Here is a 20,239-nt window from a genome sequence, read left to right as displayed (position 1 = left end):
GTCTGTTCCCCTTCCCCTAATTCCCCAGTACTGTTCCCATCCCCCCAATTACCCAATAAAACTCTTAAAAAAAAAAAAAAAAGTCAGTACAATGCTCCCTCCTTCTGCTTTTTTAAAGTTGGTACTTACTGAGTGAACTGACAGTGACAAAAGTAACTTAGATGACAAACAATCCTTTTTTTTTAAACTTTCAAATCAGACTGAATTGTATCATTTAGCTGTCTAAATCAAACTCGACAGAACCTATTAGATTATAGCAGTAAAACTAAGAATTTGCTATGTATGTCATGGAGTATGGAAAATAAATACACCGAGGTTCATTAATGGTTGCCATTCAATTTTAAGGACAAGAAAATGGACAACTCAATTTACAACCCACAGTCAGTCCACTTGAGTCTGAATACCAGTGGGGAGTAAGAAAGGTGGGCTTTGAGCTGGGACCAGTTTCCACAGTGTTACCAAGATAGTCTGTGACCCTGGTAGAGTTGAGTCCATACCAGCTTAGATGAAAAAATAAGTTCAAAGGAGAAAGCAGGTCATAGACCAAAGTCTAATTTGTAAAAGAAAGCTGAATGGCTTCAGATCCATTTAACCAAAACACAGAAACTTTAATTAGATCAGAATTACACACCTGTCAAAGACCTGGGCCGTACACTCCTTATAGCACCAATTCCTTCTGAGGGGGGATTTCATAAGCCATCTGAGTGTTCCAGCTATACCCGGATTGGCTACAGAGATGTCCCAAACATGGTCACCATCAACATCAATGTCTAGGTGTGCTGGTTTAGTGTCACTTTTCCCACCACTCCCTTATATCCCAGGAGGGTCTCACAGCCAGCAGGTAACTCTCCCTCCCCATCCCCACCAAACTCTGGAAAACCCTGGAGTGCCTTTTCACAGCTCCTCTTTCTCAGCCCCCTTCTTCTGGAAGGCAGTCAAAATGTTTAAGCTCTTCTGAAGTTCTTCCTTCTTCCCATCGCTCATCTTGTTCTTCTCAATCAGCTTGGTGATCCGGGTCATCTCTGATGCTGGGAAGTCCTCACCTTGGTCTAAGACCTTCCCCATGATCTTCAGGTACTGCTCGGCCCACTTCTTCTCAGTCTCCTTCACACTTGCGAGGTTGTCCTGCCCCCGCTTCAAGAGGGTCTGTCGGGCCTCCACGCTGGAGGCCTTGATGAACTCTCCAGCAAGGGTGTCATAGGTAGGCAGGCAGCCAGGCATACCGAGGTAGACCCCTTGCCCCTTTAGCCAGCGCTGGATGGCTCCAACCTTAACTGCCCCGCTATACAGGACTGGGTTCTCAAAGTCCCCGTCCCGGAAGAGGTAGAAGACTGGGTACTTGTCTTTGTCCAGCTTGTATTTCTCACTCAGCTCCATATTCAGCTTGTCACCATAATCTGTGAACAGAAACCAGATATGAGAAGCGTGACCATGGAAAACGGAGGGCAGGAGAGTGCCATGAGGCTTGTCTGAGCTTAGAGGAAGAAAATCTTGGCTGTGTTTGAATTCCTCCTCTGCTACTTCCCAGCCACGTGGCATTAGTCAAGCACGTAACCTCTCTGAACTTCGTTTTCCTCATCTGAAATATGAGAATTCTGAATATTTATTATATGTCCAGTATCTGCCAGGTCCTGTTGTGTATCAACCTCAAGGCACTTATATTCTTTCTTAGGGTAAGAAGAAAGAGAATAAACCTAAGTGATTAGTGCCATGATGAAAATAAAACGGTGATGTGACAGTGGGTAAGAAGGCCCACTTTTGGTGGTCACGGAAGGCCTCACTGGAGATGACATGAGCTGAAGGACCTGAGTATCAAGGAGCCAGACTTGTAAAGATCTGGGAAGAGTGTCTCAGGTAGAAAAGGGACTGCGAGTGCAAAAGCTCTGAGGCAGGAATGAGCTGGGTGTATTTAAGGATTACAAGGGCCAATCTGGATGGCGCTTAGAGGGAGCGTGTGATAGGTCACACAGTCCCTACCACATGAGGGCTATTGTAAGGACCCCGTGGGGCTATGTGTACCCAACCCGGCAGAGTTAAGCACTTAGCATGTGGTAGCTGGTAGTATCTTCTATGTCCTCCCTGAAAGGCAGCAGCCGTCCCAACGGCTGATGCTGTGACAACTGGTTCCTCACACCCTATCAAGAAGAAATGGCCCAGACCACCTATTAGGAGGCAGGAGAAGAAGCAGCATGGGGTTTCAACCCTAGTTCTGCCACTTTAAACTCTACGATCTTGAGCAAGTGAAGCACTGTTTCTTCATCCGAAAAATGGGGCTGGGGTGTGCAGCACTTCCTTTATAGAGTTTATTATCCCAAGGATGAAATACATGTAAAACACTTAGTACGGTGGCCTGGCACACAGGAAATGTTTGATAAATGTCAGTTATTATTCTAAAAGCCCCAAGGGAGTGAACTTGCAGCTGAGTCAGAATTGACCAACTGCCCTGGAGAAGTGTGCCAGCAATCTGTATCCAGGATCAGACTCTTGCGCTTACTAGGGACTGAGGCATTTCAGCTGAGAGAGGGAAGAACCCACCGCACTTGGGAATAAAAACTCAGGTGGAGATCTGGATGAGCCACTTCCTAACCACATCCTAGAGCTTCAGTTTTCCTTAAGTATGAAATGGAGATGGTACCCCCGCTTCTCAGGCGGGGTTCAAGAGAAGATTCAAAATGCGATGTCTGCGTACATCTTTACAGACTGTAAACCACTAAATGTTGGCCACTATTATTAAAGCTGGCATTGTGGTTGAGAGCTGACCTTGGTTTAGTGGCAGCTGTGGTGGATTTGAGCCCAAGCCAAATCTCCATTGTTTTGGTACAAAAGAGCCGAAATGAAGATGGAAGAATGGACTATGCTGCCCCCTAGGGGGCAGGGCACCCCCTCTGGCCACAGTTGACTGTCAAGAGAACTCCCAAGTTCTCATATTAAGTTTGGTGTCAGTGAGGGGTGAAGGATAAAGGATGGTGGATTCCCTCCCCTCAGGCACTTGCAGGGCTGAGTTGAGGTCCTGTGGTCACAGAATCTGCTCAAGCTCAGCTGGCTGTGGACACCCGATTCCTTGAAAGACCATGACCCCATTTACATTCTTTGTGTGGGGTTCAGACAAAAAGGTGCTGGGATTCCCCCGACAAGTAGGGAAGTCATTCCTGGCTTCCTCCCTCTCTGCCCTCCCCGGTCGGTAGTCCTGGACTTGTCATACCTGAGATCCCCACCTCTGCAACCAAGAGGTCATCACTGGAGGCCGAGTTTTCAGCCAGACGCTTGAACTCATCCTGCTTCTCACCGTAGGGATATTGGGTGTCGAACTTCACCAAGACGAACTTGCTTTTGGGAATGACCTGAGGGCGTATAGAGCTGAGCAAGTGGGGGGTTCCAGGGAACTTTGGGGCTGCTTTTCCCAAAGGACCCCTGGTTAAGAAATGGAGTAGAAACCAATCCCACAAGGGAGACAAGCTCTCACATACCAATATTCATTCATTCATTCATTATGAATAATTATTCATTTAATAATTTACTGGTTCCTGCTATGTGCTGGGTACGCCATTAGGTACTTGTTCACACTAATCAAAGACATATACAATCCTGTCTAGAATAAATCTGTAGATGTATTAAGGTCTTCTCCAGTGGCCCTTCTGGTAAGGCTAAGGAGGCCCTTAGCACACACAGTACGTTGGCCCCTAATGCCCATCATCCCAGGGGGCCTTTCTCAATAAGCACTGACCCAGAAATCTGACAAAATCCAACCAACCATCTATATAAAGGAGTTGGTATCATGGAGGAAGTGTTGGCTAGGGAGTCCAGAGTTTGAACTCTGCAGTTTCAGGGTTCAAGGGAAGTTGCTAAGAGGCCAGGCTTGGGACAGTGTCCCCTCCCTAGAACAGTTTACTTTGGCTGGATTTCTAGATCCTAAACTGTCAGGGCCAAGATTTTTATTTTAATTGTAAAAGTCACACGACCATTTTAGCCATTTTAAAGTGTACAATTCAGTGTGATTTAGTCCATTCACGATGTTGTGCAACCATCACTAACATCTAGTTCCAGAACATTTTTACCACCTGAAAAGGAACCACGTATCCAGAACCATATACCCATTAAGCAATCATTCCCGTCCTCCTTCCCAACCACTAATCTGCTTTCTGTTTCTACGGATTTGCCTACTCTGATGGAACCATACAATATATGGCCTTATGTGTCTGGCTTCTTTTGCTCAGCATAATGTTTTCAGGGTCCATCCATGTTGTAGCATGCACCAGTATTTCACTCCTTTTTGTGTCCAAATAAATATTCCATTGTATGGACAGACCACATTTTGCTTAGCCATTCGTCAGTTGATGGACATTCGGGATGTTTCCACCTCTTGGCTATTTGTGAATAGTGCTATTATGAACATTCATGTACAATTTTTTGTTTGAACACCTGTTTTCATTTCTTTCAGGTACATATCTAGGGGTGGAACTACAGGGTCATGTGGTAATTCTATATGTAACATATTGAGGAATCCCCAGGACTTCCTTTCGATAGTTCCTTCCAATGCACCGATTTTATCTAACAAACTGCCTTTGGTCGGTAATACTGCTTTCTCTTCCTCCTCTAACTTTTTGTTCTTCTCATCAGTCATTACTGCCGGTCAGTATTTCATCACAGGCCATCACTAACATAATTAAGTCAAGCTGACACCATCCCAGTTTTTGTTAGTCCTTGTTCCTTATTGTGTGCTGTGTCCATTTGGTTTTAGGTTTTAAAAAATATTTAACACTGCCTAGAGACACAAGGGTAGGGGCAAAAGCCACTAGGACAGGTAATCTTTAAGTGGTCATTGACCCCAAAAATTCTGAGCTCTAGGGGCCTAAAAGCAGGGAAGACTTAAAATATAAATGAGATCACATCCCTCTGGCCCAAATGGCCTTATTTCAGTTCAACACACCAAACTTATTCCTACTAAGGGCCTTTTCATTTGCTGTCTGCTATCTGGAGGGCACGTTCCTCAGTTCTTTCCATGGCTGTCTATCATTCAAAGCTCACTTCAAATACCCCCTCCTAACGGAGGCCTCTTACACCCACACTATCCAATACTGTTTCATTTCCGTCACACTCATCCATTATCCTGCTCTTTCTCTGCTGCATTAATCGCTCTCTGAAATCCTTATTTGCTTGTTTGTCCTACCCACTCGAAAGTACATTTATGAGAATTAAGTACCTTGTCTGACCTGTTGTTTTCTGTGTCCCTAGTGCCCAACAGTACCTGTGTGTAGCAGATGCTCCAAAAATACTTGCTAAATGAACAAAACTAGGGCAGACTTTGGGAGCAGATATGACATGTCCAGAGGGAAAACAATGTAAAAAGCGTAACACAGGATCCCTACCTGCAAGGGGCCTACATTTGTATTATGGAATAATGTTAAGAATTATACAGTGCTGTAACATTGAAATAGAATTGAGAGGCCTCCATCTTTTACTTTCACCATTCTTATCCCTGGCAGAATGGTTTCGAATGGCAAGCCTTTTGCACGATGAATTTTTCTTGTTTTTTCACTCAGTCTGCACCTCTTAATTGCTTTAGGAATCTCTCTCCTTTCCTCATCCTTGAGTAATCAATCGGTTCCACCATAACATCTAGGCAACTTGCTTCTTCAATGTACAGGTGAATTCATTATTCATTTATTCACTGAATAAAAAGGTATTGAGGGCCTATCATGTGCCAGGCACCGTTCTAAGTGAACACAGCAGGAAAGAAAACAGACAGGGTCTCTTATTTCTAGTGATGAAGGGCTCTTGCCCCCCAACAAAAAAAAGGCATTGGAAATCACTGAAAGGCAAAGCATGGAACGAGCCTCCTGGACATACTAGGAAGCTCTCCTTCTGCTCAATGGTAATAAAGAGAGCGAAATTTAGAAAGAGACTGGAGAAACATTTGTTCATTCATTCAACAAATTATCATTGAGCATCTTCTATGTGACGGGCAAACTGATAGGTTTTGTAGTTGATCAGTGATCTAAATAGGCAAGGTAGTTCTTCCCAAACATATAATATTCTAGTGTGGGAAGTGATAAAATAGACAAGAAAAAAAAAATCAGTGATGAGTGCTGGAATGTAGGGAGAGAAATCAAACAGGTTAATGTGACCGGCACTTTAGACTGGTGGAGGGGGAAGTCATGGAAGGGCTCTGAGAAGGTAACGTTTAACCTAAGCCTGGATGATGAGAAGCAACCAGCCTTTCAAAGACTGGGCAAAGAATGTTCGAGTCAAAAGTGCAAAGGGCCTACGGCAGTAATGAGCTAGGAATATTTAAAGGACAGAGAAAGTGGTGGCTGAGCAGAGAGGACAAAAAGGAGAATGGTTAGGAGATGAAAGGAGAGGGAAGTAAGGTCAGATCATGTAGGACTTAGGCTACTGTGTGGAGAATGGACTGAGAGGCTCAAGAGTGAAAGCAGGCAGACCAGTGAGGAGGCTGTTGTCACGATAGCCTTGACCAGGCTGGTAGCAGTAAAGATGGAGAGGCACCAACTGATTAGGGAATACCGTTCACTTTACAGTGCAAAGATTCCCCATAGGTCACACTTGGTCTGTGATGTTATCCCATTTCCAAGCTTGGGGGGAAGGGGATGTCACTTTGCCAATAAAGGCCCCCAAAGCATAGGTTGCTGTGGGGGTGTGCCTGACAACCATACCTACAGTTTTAAATTCTTGAAACTGCCTTGAATGATCCACAGGTGCCAAATCCACGACAAGAAACCCTTTTGAAAATAGTAAGAAGTCAACCACTTGAGACAGATTTAGAACTCCACTTCTTAGTTTCACTTCCTAGCAATGGGTACAAATTAAGAAACTAAAAAGATGGGCTTTCTCTCAAGCCCTTAGCTTGCCCATCTTGTAGGCAAAGTGAAAAGCTACCAGGTGAAGACAGGTGCACGAGGAGGCGGTTGGGACTGCATTCAGCCTTCAACATTTCCAACGACAATTAGCCAGGCCGGGACCCCAAATTCTGTAAATATGGGGGTAGCAAGTAGTGGCGAATCCTTCCATGCCTTGACCCGATTGTATTCATTTTGATCCCAAGTTCAAGAAATTCCATATAGGGTGGTTAAACCGCAGCTTACTCTTAACGCTTGCACTTTTCAAGGAGACTCAGGCTGTCTGGACATTGTTTGCATATTGCAAATCAAGCTGCAATCCACGCCAAGGGAAGAGGGGCGCAGAAATGCGTGCTAACATGCTGGGTTCCCACCCCGCCGCCAACCACAGCGGGAGCTGTGGCGTCCGCCTTGCGCCGCCCTCTGAGTCTCCCACTTGGGACTCCAGGATTGGATCTTGCCCGGCACCGCCCTCTCCCCCTGGGTGAGGGGAAGGGGCACCCGGCTCCCTGGGCTGCATCTCAGCAGCTCTTTTGCAAAAGAGGAAGCGAGTACAAATACTGCAAAGGCAAGGGTGCGCGGGAGCGTGGAGCATTAGATCCCATGGTCATGATACGGCCTCGGCCCAGAGTCCATCAGCCCTATTAGGATGGTGGGAAGCCCTGATCGTCGCCACAGACCACCTCCTGCTAGACCTCTGTCCCCTGCGTCCCCCACAGGTCTGCGTTCCCCTAGGGCGCTCTGGCTGCACCTGAGCGCGATGTTCCCCGCCCCCGTTACCTTGTAGAAAGTGACTGTATCCAGGGGAAGGGCACCCTTGGTGTGCAGGCCACTACCGCCCTGCGGAGCGGAGAGGAGCAGGACCAACAAGAGGAGAGGAAACAGTGGGGAGAGAGAAGCGGCGCGGGGAACAGCGGCAGCCATAACGCCGGATTCTGGCAGTGGGAGCTAGCTAGGAAGGCTGTAGCGCAGAAAGCGCGGAGTTGGGAGTCACGTGACCAGGAGGGCCAGCCCCCGAGGCTCGCGCGCGCCTAGGGTGAAAGGGAGGGGCCACGTGAGGGGCGGAGACATGGGGCTGCCGAACGCGCACACTCGGCGAAGCGCGCGCCGGTCAAAGGTTAAAAGGAGGAGCGACGTGTGGAGGGAGGAGCGACGTGGGTCGGGGGGTGAGGAGGGGAAGTGACACACGGGCGCGCACAACAACCACACACATACACACACACACACACACACATCACACACACACACACACACACACACACACACACACACACACACACACACACACAGAACTGCGCACGCGCATTCAGCGAGGCGCGCAGCCGGCCGGCGCTTTTCCCGCTCTCCGCGTGAGGAGAGGCACGAAGCGCGTGCTTGGCGTCTGTGCAGCTCCTGGTTCGCTGTCTTTTTTCGTCTTCCAAGATGACGACGCCAGCCATCATTTCCTCCTGCCTTTGGTCCGTCAGGCAGTCGGCTGGGATCCGCTCCTACGTTAGGTTAGTCAGTCAGTGTGACTGTGCTGCTACCCCTCGCTCAGTTGGCCCAGCATTTCTCTCAGTCGTCACATCCACTGTCTCTCTGAGCCGGGCCCCGGGTCGGTCAGCCAAACTCGTCTCTTGTCAGTGTGGCAGTCAGGGCCGCTCCTGCCCTCTGCCCAGTCTGATAGTTGGCCCTACTTTGAGGCCAACTACTTGGGAGGCGCTAGGCTTTACCGCAAGCTGAGTTACTTTCCCAGCTATCTCCTAGGACCCAGGAACAAAAAGTTTTGGTGTTTTTTTTAAAAAAGGTTTTATTGGGGGAATTGCGGAAGGGGAACAGCCAAGTTGTTGTCCCTCAACCCCAGCTGTGGAGGGCGCAGCTAGCTCAGCTCCAAACCCAGTCGCCACCCTGCCAGCTCAGCTCGGGTCGCAGCTCACTGGCCCATGTGAGAATTGAACTGGGGACCCTGCCGCTCAGAGCTCACGCTCCCAACCAACTGGGCCCCTCAGCTGTTTTGTCCTATAGTCAATAAGGACCTATTAAGAGTTTTTAGAACCATTTATAAGTCATTTAGACTGTTTTTGAAATCATTCACTCCTGAGTATATAAATGCTTTGGGTACACCTAGTTAGTAAAATACGATTTTGAAAAAAGTAAAGGAAGTGGATTGGTTGGAGCGGGAAGGCTAATATTGGTACTTTTTCCACGAATTGCCAAAGTACAGTAATTATCTCAAAGTTTCCTTTTAATCGTGCTCTGGTACTAGTGAGATATGATTAGGAGGATCCTGACAGTCTACACAAATAAGCCAGGTATAATTCTCCGTACTTAGGGAGTCATAAAGTCCCACAGTTGACACGGATGTGGAAAAATAAAAAAGCTGGCCCCTGGGTGTTATATGGAAGTAGGGAGTAGGAGGCGAGGCATGTTACATGAGTGTGCACATGACTCAGTGTAGCAGCTGGGGTAAGGAGGAAGAAAAGTGGCATGGTCTGCGAAGACAGCTAATATATAAACTCCCCCATCTTTTTCCTAACGTTATCAAGCCAGGGAGCCCCCAGTCTCACTGACCTCTTTGCTATTCCTTGTATATACAAGGTATGTTTCTGCCTCAGGGCCTTTGTGCTGGTTTTCTCCCTCTAGAGCACTTTTCTTCAAGATCTTCACGTGGCTGTTTCCTTTACTTACCTCAAGTCTTTGCTCAAATGTTGTCATCTTCCTAAGATCTACCCTGACCATCCTTTAAAAAAATTGCTCCTCCCTGATACTAATATCCTTCGGCTTTCTATCTACCTACGCTGTTATTTTTTACGCTATAGCGCTTTTCCGATTGTTAACATATTATTTTTTAATTATCGGTTTCCCATGAGGGGTGGGTTTTTGGGTTTTTGTCTGTATCCCCAGCACCTAGGACAGTGTCTGGCACGTGGTAAGTGCTCAGTGAGTACATGTTGAGAGGAAGTTTTCCATGGTTGTCTCTTAAAATTCCATTTTTCCTTTCTACATTCCCTTCTCAGACCCCACGTTGTTCTTTAGAGATCCCTTAGAGCTAATTGTTTTTCCCCTGCAAGGTTTTGTTGATGTTAACACCAATTCTTCTGACATAGATGTCTTAGTGAACATAAAGCACATTTCACCTATTAAAAATTGTTATGGAAGGAAGATTTACTCCACAGTATGATTTTTCTCCAAACCCCATCTTTCTTTAAGAATTATTTCAATATTTAGCAACTATTTACTCAACATCTTTCATGTGCCATACACTTCTACAGGTAAGGGTTACACTGATGAACAAAATAGATGTATTCCCTGCAGTCCTAGTGGGGGAGACTGACATTAAATAATTATACAAATAAATATATAATTACAAATTGTGATACTTTCTAAGAGAGAAAAGTGGAGGGCCTGTGAAAGAATATGATAGGGAGATTAATGTGGATTACAATTCATGGAAAACCTCTACAAACAGGTATATGTAAGCTAAGATCTAAGGGATGAATAAGATTCAGCTCTCAGTGAACTTGCGTGTAATGAGACAGACGTTAAATAATTATATAAAAAATATAAAATTGCAGATTGTTATGTGTTAGGAAGCATTTTAGGAAAATAAAACCATGTGCAAAGGTTCTAGGGTGAGAAAGAGCTTGAAATATCTGAGGAACTAAAAGAATTCCACTCTGGAATCTGTCCTTTAGTAATAAAATCATCAGCTCAGAAGGTTATATGTGTAGGGATGTAGGGATATTTACTGCAGCATTGTTTGAAGAAGCAAAGAAGGAAGAAAAAAAAGAAACCAAAATCTGAAAACAACCTACATGTCAGTCATGAGAGGAAGTGTTAGATAAATGATCTTATGTGGAATATTATACAGCTATCAAATTGGTTAGAACTATTTCAATTAAAGTGAAGAGATATCCATGAAATTATAGGTGAGATAAAGCAATATGTTCAGAAATATATGATCCCTTTTAAAAAAAACCTACTATCGGGCCGGCCGAGTGGCACGTTGGTTAAGAACTGGCTTGGGACGCCAGAGGGCCCCGGTTCGGATCCCACATATGAGGGCCAGTGACACTGCCCTCTACAGCTAAGATGCTGAACAACAGCTCAACCTGGAGCTGGGCTACCATGAGTCACCAGGTAGGCTGCAGCCCCTGTGGCAGTGGGTTGCCATGGGCTACCGTGTGTAGCCAGCAGCCAGCGTGAGCGGCCAGCAGCCGCAGTGAGTGGCTGTCCAGAAGCCGGTGACTGATCTGCCTCATCTGGGAAGAGCGCAGTGATGGTACCGACTTGGGCCAGTGGGGCCACGTCCTCCACAGCTGGACTGAGGAGCAAGAGGACAGCAACTTGTCTGTTCCCTTTCCCCCAATTCCTCAGCATTGTTCCCATCCCCCAATTCCCTAATAAAAATCTTTAAAAAAAAATAATAAAACTACTACCATAACAACAACCCCCATGTATGTATGGGGTGTTTTTTAATGAGTGTAGAGAAAGATGTAGAGAAATACACTAGGCTGTTAGCATTGGTTGCAGTTCAGGGTTGTTGAGAGAAAGAAAATAAGACTCTAACAAGGAAAATTATTATGGAATAATGTGGAGCAAAAATATACAATATAAAATACTAGCTGTGGAATTACAACTGTGTAAAAACTGAATATGCATATGGACAAAGACTTAAGGTAACATCAATAAATAAAACATTATTTTGACTAGATAAGATTGTAGAAACTTTTAAATTTCTTTTAATATTGTTTTTTCAATAGTATAGTATTAAAAACCTAATAGAGTTTTTTAACATCCTGGGGTCAAATCATTTCAGCAGAGATATTTCTTTCTCCTTTTGTCCCACTTTCAATTCATGTTATTTTGTCTTTATGTATTCTTATAAGCCACACAAATAAACAAGATATTTTAGAATTTCATAAATGTTACATCTCTGTGGTAATGACATTTGAGCTGATACTTAATGGATTAGGAGCCACCCATGTGATTACCTGGGGGTAGAACATTCCAGAGAGAGGGAACAGCTATTGCAAATGATCTGAATTAGAAAAGTACTTGACATTTTGGATTACACAAGAGTGGTAGGCAGACACTAAGATGGCCCCCAATGAGCCCTGCCTCTTGTTATTAATACACTTGTGTAACCCTCTCCCTTTGAGTGTTGGCAAGATCTGTGATTAATAGAATACAGGAATGGTGATGGGATGTCACTTCAGTGATTTGGTTACGTAAGATTGTGACTTCCATCTTGCTTGGAGGACATCTTGCAGAAGCCCACATAACAAAGAACTGAGTGTAGCCTTTGACTAACTGTTAGTTAGGAACTAAGGCCCTCAGACCAATAACCCTCAAGGAACTGAATTAGACCAACAACTACATGAACTTGGAAGCAGATCCTTCCCCATTTGAGTACTCAGATGAGAGACCCAGCCCTGATCAGCATCTTGATTATAACTTTGTGAGAGACACTGAAGCAGAGGACCCAACTAAATTCTTCTTGGACTCCTGACCCATAGAAGATGTGAGATAATAAATTAGTGTTTTAAGTCAGTAAATTTGTGGAAATTTGTTGTGTAGCAATAGATAAGTAACACACACAATTTGATAAACATGCCTACTATATTTTCTTTCAAGCCATTGATGAATGTTCTGTTTTACAGAACATTGCCAAGTCAGAATGCTGATTCACTCCACTGAAAGTCATTCCTAAATTGATATTGATCAATGAATTAGCACTCCCTTAGGTTTATTTGTTCAAGAAATGCCCTCAATTGTGCTTCCACTTGATCTATCTTTCCTTATTTTTATATCACGAATTTCTCATAAAATGCTTTGTCAAAATGCCATATGTACTATGTCTAGTAATTCTATCCAAAACGAGAATTGGGTTAGTCAGGCATGCTTATTTATAAATCCATGCTGACTTAGTGATTACATTTTTCTAATTGTTTAAAAACATCTTTTGGATAGTTTATTCTAGAATCTCGTCTGGGATTAATGCTAAGATCTTTCACTTACAGTTTGCAGATCCTATCATCGTTTCTCCTTATAAAAATTAAAAAAATTGCTTATCACCAGTTTCCTACAATTTCTAGTAATTTTCCTATTTTTACATGAACTCTCCAGATTTCATTCAATGGTTTATTGGATTAACCTGCAAGTTTTATCAAAGTCCTGGAGTGTAATTTGTTCAGGCCAGGAGTGGTGGGTTCATTTCGAACAGTCAGGTGCTCTCTTATAAACTTTCTCTTCAGTTCCCTCTTGCAATGTTTATTTTACACTTTTTAATATAAATATTATTCTTTTCAATAGGAAAGACAGAAACATGTTACCTATTAATTATTACACCATGAATTTCAGCAATGGGACATTTCCTTCCCTTTTTTGTCCCAAACGTGATTTTTTTGGCAACAGCTTTATTGAGATATAATTCACCTACCTTACAATTCATCCTTTGAAAGTGTACATTTCAGTTGTTTTTAGTGTATTCACAGAATTGTGCAACTATCACCACTACCTAATTTTAGAATATTTTTCCCCCTAGAAAGAAACCCTGTGCTCCTTAGTAGTCACTCCCCATTCCTTCAAACTACCTTCTTAGCCCTAGACAACCACTAATCTATTATACTTCCTGTCTCTCTAAATTTGCCTATTTTAGACATTTTTTATGAATGCAACCCTACAATATGTGGTGTTTTGTGACTGGCTCCTTTCACTTAGCATAATGTTTTCAAGTTTCACCCATGTTGCAGCATGTTATCAGTACTTCTTTTCTTCTAATTGCTGAATAATATTCCATTGTATGGATAGACCACATTTTATTTATCCGTTCATCAGTTGACGGACATTTGTGTTGTTTCTACTTTTTGTCTGTTCTGAACAATACTGTTAAGTTTTTGTGAGCTTTAATTTCTCTTGGGCATATACCTAGGAGTGGAACCTGATTTATACCTAGGAGCTGAGTCCTATGGTATATGGTTAACCATTTGAGAAACTGCCAAAGTGGCTGCAGTATTTGACATTCCCAGCAGAAGTGTATAAGGGTTCCTATTTCTCCACATATTAATCAACTCTTGCTTTTATCTTTTTTATTATAGCCATCCTAGTACATGTGAAATGGTGTCTCAGTGTGAATTTCCCTGATGGCTTATGATGTTGATCATCTTTTCATGTGCTTATTAGTCATTTGTATATTTTGGGGGAGAAATCTCTGTTTAAAACTTTTGCTTATTTTCAAATTGGATTTTATTTTTGTTATTGAGTTGTAGGAGTTCTTTATATATTCTGCATACAAGTCCCTCATCAGATACATGGTTTACAAATATTTCCTCCTATTCTGTAGGTTGCCTTTTCACTATTTTGAGGGTATCCTTTGAAGCACAAAAGTTTTTAATTTTGAAGAAGACCAGTTTATATCTATTTTTTCTTTTGTTGCTTGTGCTTTTGTTGTCATATCTCAGAAACAATTGCCTAATAAAAGAATTCTCTTGATATCACGTTAATTTTTGAAATTATTTTTCCCTTTTCTCCCATTAACCAGTTCCCTGTTAGAATAAAGTAGGTGTTAAGAGTGAGAAGTCAGACTGGCTGCATTTGAATGTTGGCATTACCACTTGATAATTCTGTAACCACAGGGAAGTGACTTCACTTCTTTAAGCCTTAGTTTCTTCAACTGTAAACTTCAGTTTCTTCATCTGTAAAATGGGAATAATAATACTTCTTATCTCAAAGGTTGTGTTGAGGGTTAAAATGCTTAGCATAGAGTGTTACACATAGAAAGCATTTGATAATTGATAGTTATTACTAGAAATTTTTGAGTTGAGTATTTTTGTTTAAATAAAAATATTTTACTAGGTAGATGTTTTTATTTACTTTGTATCCACTGCATTAAATTCCTCATGATAGAACTTTAATGATTATTTGTTAACTTAAATTGACATGTAATGTATAGTAGCCCATTATGTGAAATGAAAGCTGGAATGTGTTTGAGTTTGCCAAGGAGATGAGTAAAAAGAGGAGAAGAGGAACTGAAAATAAGTATAACCTACTTCATCATTTAGGCTTGGGTTAACCCTTGTAGAAAAGGAAGATGGGAAGATTATGTTTCCAAAGACATTTCAAAGGGGGACAGTGCTGAATATTCAGAAGGCAGAAGACTAATTTAGAAAGAAAAATGGAAAAGTAAATCACCAAATCTTGTCTGGTGGCATAAGACATTTTAGAAGAGATGCCAAAAGAGAAAAGTTCTATCAAGAGCAGCAGACTGATTTGGCATGGCTGTTTTCTGAACAATTTGAGATGTGCTCTTGACTGAGACAAGAATCCTTTGTTCGAAAGCATTCTCGCATCACTTGGTGAGACTGTCATTAGTCCCCTCACCCTGATTACATAGATATATGATTAGAGGCCTCAAAACACTCCCTAAGGCCTATGGAAGGGATTTCTGATCCAGAAATTTACAAGTATTTTTATTTATTTAATAATTTAAGCAAAGTGATTAGAGCCTACCTCCACTTAAATGTCGCATCTTCTACTCCACACTATACTCGTATTCTTAACTTCATTTGAATAAATGAGTCATATATTTAAATTATGTGAGCCATGCAAATGATCTAATTTATGTTTTCCATAAATATTTGTAGAATGTATGAAATACAGAAGTGAATATGGTTAGATGAAATAAATGGTTACATAAATGAAATGTTCTTCCTTCTGCTTTCTCCTTCCCCCCAGTCTCTGTCCAATTTTACCAGTTCTTACACATACTGTTTAAATGCCAATCAGTGCATATTATTTTTGTGTGCAGATAATTTGAGACTTGGGTATTCAAGCCATTTTTCCTACCATATTATAAGCTTGTGGATGTATGGGTCTGTATCTTATTTGTCTTTGTATCTCCCATAACACAAAGTTGATATATAAACATAAATATATTCATTGAATTGTGTAATTATATAATTATATTTCTGGTGGGAATTTTGGGTACAGAATATTGAAGATGTTGGTATTAAGTAAGTATGAGACAATAATAACCGCTTTTCTTTTCTTTTTTTTTTTTTTTAAAGGTATGCTCCATTTTTTTTTTTAAAGATTTTTATTGGGGAATTGGGAACAGTGGTAGGGAATTGGGGGAAGAGGAACAGACAAGTTGCTGTTGTTTTGTTCTTCAGGGCAGTGTCACTGGCCCTCATATGTGGGATCCGAACCGGGGCCCTCTGGCGTCCCAAGCCAGTTCTTAACCATCGCACCACTCTGCCGGCCCAATAACCCCTTTTCTTCACAGCCTTTTCCTGGTACTACTAAAAATTTATTGATTGAGTGAATATCCACGTTCTCTTTCCCATCACAGGCTTGTGTCTGAAAACTGGCAAGTTTTAAGCAGATCCTCCTGTCTTCCTCATTTCTCTCCCTTTTTTTTCTGTTCCATTTCTCTCTTGCAGCTCTATTTACCTTTTCATTATGACTCATTCTCTGCTTTTTATTATTCCTGCCTCTTACCCCTGCTTACAATTCCTAATGCTTTTTAGAATGTATTTCCTTGTCACCTGCTCTATTTTTGTTTTTTCTGCTTGGCTTTCTCCTCCACTTGTTGCCGCCTTCTTTCCTTGCCCTCAAGATACAGGGCAGGAATGGGTAGGGAGGAGCCCAGCTGGGGTAGGGGTGGAGCCACCTGTTCACTGCTTGGCGAGTCAGAACCTGACAGAGAAGGATCCAGCAGCTTATGTGTATCTGGGACTCAAGTCCCTATGGCCTTCCTACTGGAGGCTAGCATTCTGGAGGACAGTCTGGATGTGGTGAGATTAGAAGCTGTCCCTCTCTTCTTTTTTGCTTCCCCGTTTTTCCTCCCTGTTCTGTATTTTTCACTCACAGTATCTCTCTCTCTCTCTCAATGCTATTAACTTTTCTTCTTCCTATTTCTCTGTTGCTTAGCATTCTATTTTCCTGTCTGTCTAGTTCTGTCAGTCCACTGTATTGAGTACTTGTTTGCCTTTCCTGTTACCCTGTTACCCATTCTTTCCATACATCTGTCTATTCTCTCTGAAAATTTAACTTTTCCTACCTCTTCTCCATTTTATTCTTTATTAATTTTCTCATTCAACTCTCTTTTTTTCACCCAGCCATTTTCTATCTACCTTTCTATTGTTTTTATCCTAACTGTTTCACAGAGACACAGCAATAAAGTAGGAAAAAAGGAAACACCCTGCTTTTCCATGGGTCTTTTCAGCCTCTCCTTATTCTCAGACTTGTAGTGTGTTTTGATTAGGTACTGAGGAAGAGTTTATGCTCTGCACAGATAGTTAATAAACAGTGAAACTGGAGTAAGGTTAAATATTAAATGTAAAAGGCTTAATTTTACCCTCACTTTCTCCTTTTTTATAGGCTTTTTCTGCGGTACAGTGGATACAATTTGTTATGGCTACTCTGAGGTAAGTTTATTTAATCTTATGTAACATGACTGTTTAAACTAGCATAAGTAAACTGGAGAATTCTGAAGTTTTCTACATTCTCCGCCCCGTCCCCCCAGGAGGGATTTGCTTTTATTCTTTAGTCAGAGAGAAATGCTATTCTTTACTTGTGTTGATGTTTGCTGATGCATAAAATGTAACAATATTAACAATAACAATTAAAAGAACGGGTAACATCTGAAAAACAAAGGACAGCTTGGTCGAAGGATTGGCTTGCAAAATCAATTGTTTTGGTAAAACGAATGATACAGAGAAGTTAGCGTAACCCCTGCGCCAGGATAACACAAATTCGTGATGCATTCCATATTTTTAAAAACCATGTGCAGTTTATTTTACATCGGTTATATGTCAGTGAAACTGTAAAAGAAATCAATAGCAAAAAGGAAGGAGCCCCAATTGTCCTGTTTTATTGATCATCTTTTATCTCTGTCAGTGTTATAGGTTCAAGTTCACTTATTGCCTATGCTGTATTCCAGAATATACAGAAATCTCCAGAGGTGAGCAATCTCTTTTTGTGTTGGATTTAAACTTTTAGAGACTTAGCCTTTGATATAATTCAGAGGTGTCATCCATAAATGATGGAATATTTCTATGAATTACTTGTAAATTTGCTATTATGATACATTGAGAGATTTTAGACACTGTCAATAGGTCTCCCTTTTCATCTAGGTAATTATTTTAACTATAACTTCGAATACTGAGGGTTTGACTACTATATGTGGATTTCTGGTGTGCATTAATTATTAAGGTTAAGGAAACAGAGTGTTGTTTGAAGCCTATATTCACTCTAGGCATGGTAGAGCCCTGCTTAGAGATGAGTTTTCTGATGTCAATATGTTGTAAAATTGCTAGCGGGACTAGAAAATAGTTCAAAGGCTTTGCTATACAAAAGGTATTTGTTTTGTTATTCTGGCCTTCTAGGCAATTACAATTTAATGGTGAAAGCAGAGCAAAAATACATCCTATGTAAAACTATTCATTCCAAAAAGATGAAGTAAGAAACCTGCCTTTTATTGAGGTATAATTCACAAATAAAAATTGTACATATTTAAGGTACAAACAAACAAACAAACAAACAAAACACTGTCCCGATTCAGAAAGGACTGGAAGAGTGATGAATTTGTAGCTCAGAAAAGATTTTAAGAGAAATGTAATAACTGTTTCTCTAACCAGCCCAAATGGCACAAAGTTAGGCAAAATGTAGTTTAGGATATGTATGGGAGAACTTTTGTATGTGCAAAATATCATTGGGTTTTATTGGGTTCACTCTGTTCCAACTATGCTGAGTGCGTTACATACTTTTATCTTATTGGTCCTCATTGCTCTCCTATGAGAAGGATGGTGTTAGCCCCATTTCACAGATGAGGAAATTGAGGCTCAAAGTCATGAGATTAACTTGTTCAAGTTACACAGTAAGTAGCAGAGCAGAGGTTTTCAAAAGTCTTAACTCTTAACTATAATCCCTCTTCAAATTAAACATAATTTTTAGTATTTATTATATTCTAGACACATGTGCTCAGTGTGTTTTAAATACATTTTTCATTTAACCCTTAAAACCACTCTGTGAGGTAGATATTATGAATCTGATACTGTAGATGAGGAAATGGAATCCCAATAAGGTTGCAATCTTTCCTGCGATCTTATAGCTAGTAAGTGTTAGAGCTAGAATTTGAGTGCAGACTTGTCTTGTTCCAAAGCCTCTCTCCCATACACTTTTTAAACCACTGAAATATGCTGTCTAATGAAAAGAGAATTTTGAATTTCAGACGTGGAATGTGACTTTAATGTAAGTAAAACTAGAAAGTAGAAATCTTGATTTTTGTATTGTCATCGCCTGCCAAAGTAATCTTAGGCCACACATCTTCCTGTGATTCAGATTGCCCTAATGTTTGTTCCTTTGCTGAAATTTGAGTTCTGATGTGATTAAGTTCATAAAGTGTGAGTTACATAGTGGAGAGAGTTAAACAGAGATTCTCAGTCTCAGCACTGTCTACCTTTTGGGCTACATAATAATTTGTTGTGGGATGTTGTCCTGTGCATTAGGGTGTTTAGCAGACTTTACCCACTAGATGCTAACAGCAACACCCCCCACCCCCACCCTCACCCTCGGCCCAGTTGTGACAACCAAAAATATCTTCAAATATTGCCAGATGTCTCCTGGGAGAGGCAAAATTGCTTCTGTTTGAGAAACACTGTTATAAGGTGACCTCTGACATGACAGTGGGTTAGAGCTTTATAAAAATGTAGGGTCTAGTTTGACTTAGAATGTGACCTTTAATTTCTCTGGCTTCAGTTCTCATACTTTTACATAACCAGAGCCTAAAGGACCTTAACAATCACTAGTTCAGTGGTTCTCACACATTCAGTTTTCTTGGCCTAGGAAATATTCCAATTTTTTCACATTAAAAATGTCAGTCATACTTTGCTGTTTTCCTTTATTTCTTCATCAAAGAACATTTTTTAACAGCAAAAACACATGGAAGGCAGAATCTGAAAAAGACAAAAATAGTCTATTAAATTAAAAACCATTATAGTAAATTGGGAAAATCCATGGGGGGACTAGCTGATTAGACAGTGACTCAGAGACAACCTGAAGAGAGAAGAAAGTGGCTCAGGCCAGCCAATGTTAATAAAAAAAACCTCAGGGCAGATATACTTCACTGCACTTACGTGACTTCATTTCCTCCTAAAGGTCACTTTTGATATTCTTTGTAACTTGATTTCATTTGAATAGAAATATTGGGAAGCACGGATTTAGAAGAATATTAATATGAGTTGTTTTAAGTCTTTCACCTCACCAGGATACACCTGGACCAGAACCTCCCTAGGGAAAGCCTTTCACACAGTACATCCAACCCCCACCCCCCATTCTGCTTTTGATTTAAATTAGACAAGTGCAAGTGTGTGTGTGTGTGTGTGTGTGTGTGTGTGTGTGTG

At 41.6% G+C, this 20,239-nt stretch overlaps 2 protein-coding genes across 3 annotated transcripts in view; one reads left to right on the top strand and one right to left on the bottom strand.

Annotated features, from left to right (window-relative positions):
- Positions 1–583: 583 nt before the first annotated feature.
- ERP29 (endoplasmic reticulum protein 29) lies at positions 584–7,864 on the bottom strand. Its single transcript, XM_019641664.1, has 3 exons — positions 7,635–7,864; positions 3,203–3,341; positions 584–1,397 (listed from the first exon to the last, which is right to left on the bottom strand). Exons 1-3 carry the CDS (start codon positions 7,776–7,778, stop codon positions 895–897), a joined length of 786 nt encoding a protein of 261 aa, XP_019497209.1. The 5' UTR covers positions 7,779–7,864; the 3' UTR covers positions 584–894.
- A 228-nt stretch (positions 7,865–8,092) lies between these two features.
- TMEM116 (transmembrane protein 116) overlaps positions 8,093–20,239 on the top strand; it is a 54,618-nt gene continuing 42,471 nt past the window's right edge. Inside the window, exons 1-3 of one of the 2 annotated variants that reach the window (XM_019641628.1) lie at positions 8,093–8,350; positions 17,217–17,263; positions 17,736–17,799. In XM_019641628.1, the coding sequence (XP_019497173.1) occupies positions 17,250–17,263; positions 17,736–17,799 (78 nt within the window). In that variant the 5' untranslated portion in view covers positions 8,093–8,350; positions 17,217–17,249. Of the gene's footprint in view, positions 8,351–16,526; positions 16,631–17,216; positions 17,264–17,735; positions 17,800–20,239 lie in introns of those variants that run through there. The other variant, XM_019641627.1, reaches the window with a different exon arrangement.

The sequence above is a fragment of the Hipposideros armiger genome, unplaced genomic scaffold, assembly GCF_001890085.2.
Source record: "Hipposideros armiger isolate ML-2016 unplaced genomic scaffold, ASM189008v1 scaffold_62, whole genome shotgun sequence".
Lineage (NCBI taxonomy): Eukaryota > Metazoa > Chordata > Mammalia > Chiroptera > Hipposideridae > Hipposideros > Hipposideros armiger.
This window is presented reverse-complemented; position numbering and strand designations above follow the sequence as displayed.